Source organism: Pyxicephalus adspersus, chromosome 3, assembly GCF_032062135.1.
Source record: "Pyxicephalus adspersus chromosome 3, UCB_Pads_2.0, whole genome shotgun sequence".
Taxonomy (NCBI): Eukaryota; Metazoa; Chordata; class Amphibia; order Anura; family Pyxicephalidae; genus Pyxicephalus; species Pyxicephalus adspersus.
The window spans coordinates 45,696,241-45,703,109 of NC_092860.1; the positions used below are offsets into that span (position 1 = coordinate 45,696,241).

At 34.8% G+C, this 6,869-nt stretch overlaps 1 protein-coding gene across 1 annotated transcript in view; it reads right to left on the minus strand.

The window, feature by feature from the left end:
- Window positions 1–3,311: 3,311 nt before the first annotated feature.
- The window catches only part of LOC140327704 (uncharacterized), a 7,148-nt gene continuing 3,590 nt past the window's right edge, over window positions 3,312–6,869 (minus strand). The window contains exons 3-5 of the mRNA XM_072407064.1: window positions 5,948–6,007; window positions 5,801–5,866; window positions 3,312–3,529 (exon numbers count right to left, since the gene is read on the minus strand). Coding sequence (XP_072263165.1) covers window positions 3,464–3,529; window positions 5,801–5,866; window positions 5,948–6,007 — 192 coding nt within the window. The 3' untranslated portion in view covers window positions 3,312–3,463. The remainder of the gene's footprint in view (window positions 3,530–5,800; window positions 5,867–5,947; window positions 6,008–6,869) is intronic.

Consider the following 6,869-nt stretch of genomic DNA (forward strand, 5'->3'; position numbering starts at 1 on the left):
ATGTTTAAAATTGGCACAATGACTCTAATGGAATTTGCGTAATTGATTCCCCAAAATTTTGTGAACCCACCAGAAGTTCGAGGAAATTTTCTCGAGACTGTCGGAGGCCTTCTTCCTCATCCCTAATTACATATTCCAGCCCAAATCAAAACTCAGAAATAACGTGACACAACAATTTGAATACTTATGTTTTATTAACTGAATGCATTACTACTTATTACAACAATTCTGCCTACTTTGGACATTAATTAATTTACCTTTATTTTCTTTTTTACACGTTTGTTCATAATTAAATCATAGGACAACTGATACTATTTATGGATATGTAAAGCATTTCAATGTTAGACGCATTTATTTGCTGTCATATATCATGTTTTCTTTTTTACACGTTTGTTCATAATTAAATCATAGGACAACTGATACTATTTATGGATATGTAAAGCATTTCAATGTTAGACGCATGTATTTGCTGTCATATATCATGTTTCAATGATGTATTAATACATACCTATGTTCTATAATGTACCTAGAACGCATGCCATATATCTAACTTCAAACACACAGCTACCCCTGAGGAAGCCCATGACAGGCGAAACGCGCTGGGTTTTCTGGCTGCACGGTAACTCATTTTACCTTGGTTCTTTGTGGCCCTGTGATATATGATGATGTAAATATACTAAGTAGGTGACCTATGTATAGTACTATTCCCTATGGCTAATGTTTGGACCTTGAATAGAAAGGTCCTGACACACAAATATTTTGTACACTGACATGTTACCCTATTGTATTCCGTGAAAAGTTATACAATACAGATTTTTGTTTAAAAAAAAATCATTTTACACCTGTCCTTTGTCCTTCCTTCTTTGTTATTTTGCCTTTAGTTATATTTCAGCTACTATATTGTTAAAGGCAAAATCTACCTATTGGAACCCATCCTAGCTACCCATGAACCTCCACACTAAGCTTCTTTTAGCTTTTTGTAGTGGCTGCTGCCTGTGGCTTACTAGCTGTTGCATGCAGTGGCAGCTTCTTCCTGTTCACCTTACCTACGCTTCTGAATGTGTCAAGAGGATGTGTCCACATATCACTCCCAGGAAAAAATCCCTCTGGCAGTGCTCTCTGGCTTGTCCTCCATTCATAGACTCTCTAACACCCTTGGATCTGATTTTGTATCAGGTGATTTGTGATCAAGTGGCTGCCGTGGACTGGACTTTTGCTGATTGGACTTTTGCGGTGGACAATTGCTGATTACCGCTGCAAAATATTGTCTGGGCCACTGGATTAGTGTGGGCCAAGGTGCTGAGGACTACTTCTCCAAGGATTATATATACAGGACTCTTACACATATGGGTACAATACTGAACCTTATCGAAGTTTAACATAATGTTGTTGTATTCCCATGCCAGTGTCTATGGCCTGATAAGGAATCAGGGAGGGCACCACTGATTCTGACATTTGCGTCTGAAGGTCTGGAAGGTCTGGAATGGTTTGAATTGCTATACTCCGGGACGTTGTCCACTCCTCTTTATAGGGTATTAAGTTATTGCAACTATTGTCTCTGATATGCGTGGTTGTCATTTAGAAACCTTAGTTTTCTTCTGTAAGTGGATTTGCCCTGAAATTCCTGTCACCAGGTTGCATTGTGTCTAGTCAGATGGGAAAATAAAGGGAAAGCTCTTTCAATTCAGGTGTATTAAATCATCAGGTTTCCAGCTGCCAATGCAGGATCAAAAGCACATCCAGCTCATTAAAGTATTTTTGTAAAGCAAACAACCAAGAACAATTCATATTGCATAAACTGATTTTTTTTACTTTTAGACTGGATAAAAGTAAAAAAAATCAGTTCATGTAATATGGAAACATACAATTGATAACCGGTCTATTACAACACATCCCGAGACACCAATCTTGTAATCCCTTACCCCTATCAGGGCTTAATCATTGGTGAACATGAGACTCGTATTCATTAATCAATATCCTGAAAGCAGAAGTTGGTGTTGAGGTTGGCAATTGGTCTTAATGAGGCTAAAGGCAATATTTATTCTTTGTAGATGTGATTTAAGTAGCTTGCTGGTCTAGAATGGTCTTCCAATGTCAATGTACCTTCAGTAATTTTATTTTTTTATGTAGCTTTTTAAAGTAATATAGTTATATAAAAGTCTTTTATTATTAGTAGTATTTACCTGTATTTATAAAATGTCAAGATATCACATAGTGTTGTACAAAAAATAGGGGCTGCAGATGACAAACCAACATGCTTGAGATATATATATATTTATATATTAGTGAAAAAAGATATCTTTATAATCTGTGCCAGCTATTCTTTTTCAGTGATATTTTAGTGATACTATCAATTGAATGTACTAGCCTAAATGCAAAATGCTTTTGCGAGCACTTGTGTGCACTTTATCCTAATTTCTAACTTCAACCAGCATTTTACACTAACAAATACAATTTGGGTATTCAAACTGATTTTGCTTTGCAAAAAACAATGCTTTATTGGGTATAAACAAATAGTTTACCTTTTCTTTCCTATAATTTTAACCTCCCTAGAGGTAACCCCGAGTGTGACTTGGGGTAGAAAAAAGTTGCTAAAAGTGGTAACCCCGAGTCACACTCGGGGTAGGTAAACCTATGGGAAGGTTAGTAAATGGAGTGCTTACCTGATCCGCCGGCGTCCCGCGGCGATGGACGTCCTCTGTTTTCTTTCTTCTTCCTCCGGCCAGCTTCTGCACACGATGAGTCACAGGGGAGTTCCTGGTGATGTCAGTGCGTGTGTACGTTGGTGGCGGGGCCGGGCAGGAAATTCAAAATTTTTTTGTTCTGCATTCAATACAAAATAACTGTATTGAATGCAATACATTGGATTTATATGTGTAAAAGCAGTACATTGTTTTCAAGAACATTTATTTTACAGTATATATGATAGTATAAGTATAATATGTATTTTTTAAAAAAAATTTAAAAAAATGTTTTTAATTAAATATATAGATTTTTTAATGTATTGAATGTATTGTTTTTACATGATTTTGTGTTTCAAACTTTATTATACTCATACTATTATATTATACTGTAAAATAAATTTGAAATGAAAATTTGATAAAATGAAAAACAATGTACCGCTTTTAGACATATAAAACCGGAAAGAAATGAACCGCTAGGGAGGTTAATGGAGTTACAGGTCTTCAGATGTATTATTATGTATTAATATGCTATTATTAATCTTTAAAAAGCACCAGTATAATACATAACACTGTACATTTAATAGAGGATGTAAATGACAAACCTGCATAATAGAGAAGTACAAAGAATGACACAGATACTATTGATTTATTTTTTCTTAAAACATAGAAGAAAACTTGTTTTGAATGTGCTTTTGCATCAACATTTATAAATGCTTGAGTGTTTATTGTTTTCAGTTTAAATGTAACTATAAATCTGTCAACATTTCTGTAAATTGTTCCTAGTAACAGAGCTCTTGTAGCTTTTGTTCTACCAATTTTACGTTGGCTTCTGTTACACGATCCACCTGAAAGCAACAGTTTGATGAAATAAGTACCATAAAGAAATTATTCTTAAGTAAACAGACGAACATTAGTTATGTACTTTAATCAAATATGGTAAAACAGATCTATTACACATGTCAGTGCAGGTGGAGGTAACTTTGTCATACATCATGCAGCAGACCAACTCATATTGATACAGCAAAGTTTTGTGACTATAAACAGGTTTCAGTAAATGTTACTTAGTGTGATATCTATCCTGAAATGGTGACTGTGAACTTGTTCCAAAGCTCGAAGCTCATGTTTCCAAAATTAAATCTATGCATTAAAACAGTAAAACAAATTCATATTAGATGCATACTTTTTTAATTTTTAAAGCTTCACCTTAGCTTTAGCTTTAGTCCTGCATAATTTGTACAGTCCCAAAATGTGGCAATCACTGCTATCATTTAAAACAATGCCAATAAAAAAATGTGAAAAAATACAAACATTTATTAAAAGGGAAAAATAATAAAATAACATGGGCTCAGTCTGTTTGACTTTTTCCCCTTGTTTATGTTTGTACTTAAATTGGTTATGAGGGTTTACCTTCTCTTAAATAATCTTGTGTACATTATTGCTGATCGCCAGTAGATGGTGCTGTGTCGTCATGTAAAATGTGTAACAAACAGTATCTCAGATGACATGTGTTTGTAATATACTTTACATAAGGTCACAGCTCCATCTAGAGGTCTAACTCCATCTAGAGGTAAAACTGAGATGGCATTTTCTGGTCAAAATAACCTGTTTATAGTCACTTTTATTTCTAAACCTAATAACTGGGCAGTGAATCAGTGTCCCTTTTGCCCAAGGAGCAGAGAGCTTATAAAGGAAGTAATAAATGAATCTAGCAAATAGTGATAGTAACTTAAAGCTAGATTCAAACACAGGGCCTGATTAATAAAGCTGTCTAAGGCTGGGGAAAATGCACTTTCATCAGTCAAGCTGGGTGATCCAACAAACTTGGAATGGATCTGGTCTAGGATTGAAACACTTGCTAACAAGTTGCAAATGTCTGTCTGGATTTATATGTCTAAAAGCGGTACATTGTTTTTCATGTTTTTTCAGTATATTATTAGTATGAGTTTAAAAAAGTTGGAAGCACAAATTCAAGTCAAAATATTAAATTAAATAAATAAAAAAAAAATAAAATATATTTTTTTTTAATTTTTAAAATAAATATAAAAAAAAATACCCATACTATTATATTATACTGTAAAAAAAATGATCATGCAAGACAGTGTACTGCTTTGACACTTATAATTCCACTGTATTACATTTAATACAGTTATTTTGTATTGAATGCAATACAAATGGATTTTGAATTTTCCGCCCCTCTAGCAGTGCACACACGCACCGAGGTCACCGGGAACTCCCCGGTGACTCATCGTGTGCAGAAAACACTGGAGGAAGAAGACGCGAAGGAAGAAAGAAGACACAAAAGACAACACGGGACGCCGGCGGATCAGGTAAGACTCAATTTACTATTTTTTTCTCATAGGGTTGCCACTTTTAGCATCTTTTTTCTACTCCAAGTTACACCTGGGGTTACCGCCCAGGAGGTTAAGAAATCCAGAAATGCTGGATCACCCAGGTTCACTGATGAAGGTGTTTCTTCTGCAGCCTTGCAGAGCTTCAAACTTCACAACGTCAGCAAATTGCTGCTATGCGGCTGGGAGAGGCAAACTGCACCACAAGCAACAAGATTTGCATGTGATTACTGCCGCAGTTCAGATCTTTAGACCACAGTTGTCGCATCCACTCTGCATCAGCCAAGTGCAAAAATGAAATAAAAGGAGACCCAACTGCTTGGGATCCATTTGCTTGAGATTGGAACTGTCCATGGCAGTCAGCTGCAGCTTACCACAGCCCTTACAGTATGTCACAAGAAGAACTGTACCAAATATTGAAGGCCATATTATATTTGTGCATCACCAAAGGTTTACCACATTACATGGCAACACACTTGCTCTATGTGAGTGAGGTGTGTTGCAGTACATTCATTGTGAATGGCGCTCCAAACTATTGTACAATAAAGCCTAACACACAACCGCAGCACAACACAATGCAAGTATCAAGTGTTGTGGGATGTTGGTTTGCTAAAAGGTAATGCATGTTTTTTTCTCCATTTTGGTGCATTGTGTTAAAACATCCAATTATTACTTACAATGGAGTTTACTTACTCAAAATGGAAAACAAACTGACACAGCAAAAAACAAAAACAAATTAGCATTATATAAATCTGTATGATCACTTACCTCTAATTCATCCTTGAAGAATATAAAGATTGGTACTTCTGTTATTTCAAAATCATTCCCTATATCCTAATAAAACACAAAATAGTGTTAGGAAAAAACTTTTACAAAAGAGAAGAGAGAAACTTAATATCTGTAAATAGCACTTACTGGTGTTTCTGCAACATCAATTATAACAAACACCACATCAAGAAATTTCAAGGCCAACCTCTGTAATAAAAAAAATATTATTTCACTTCTGGCAAATAAGCATTACAAACCACTCACTGTTACACCCTACAACCTTATTTAATTTCATTTACTAACAGTTTGCACATTCTAGTTTCAAATGTGTTTTTGTTAATTCCACTTAATCTTATTCACTAAATCGATTTTAGGATATCAGATGCAGGTTTATTTTCTGTTTTGTATGTGAATCACAAACCTGAAAAATTCTGCTTGCAGTTTTTCTTGCACCACGGAGGAAATAGGGCTTATTGTTTTAAGGCTTTAAATTTAATTTTTTTAATTTTCAATTAATTATTATTATTTTGGCATAATACTTTGATATACTTGTATATCATAAACCCAATCATCAATATCCTAAAAATGTTAACATATCACAATAATTTTCTCATGCAGTTCTCATCAAATTATTAACCAGTGATTATACAATACAGATCCCAGTAGCATAAATGTTCACTTTATGCTCCTTTGTTGTCTGACTGTGACATATGCTCTTGAGACTACAAGCAGTCAAACTGCAAACACGCATTGTGCAAGCTTAGTCCACCATTGTCATCTTCTTTAAACCTTTTCCATCCCTCAATGTAAATTGGTATCTACCTGGCGAGTTTCTAACACAAACATTTTAAATTAAAAAGTCTTTTTTTCCCAGTTGTACCCCTGAACTGCAGAAGGAATTTTAAGATTCAGATTTTTTTTAGTACTCACTTTATTATAACTATTATAACTCAACTATTTATTGTAACCTCTGAATTTTTCTGCAAATCACACAGCCCTATGGATCTTTATGCAGAAGTGCTCAGTGAGACTGCAACCACCTATTTACTTCAAAATTCTAGTGGCGCCT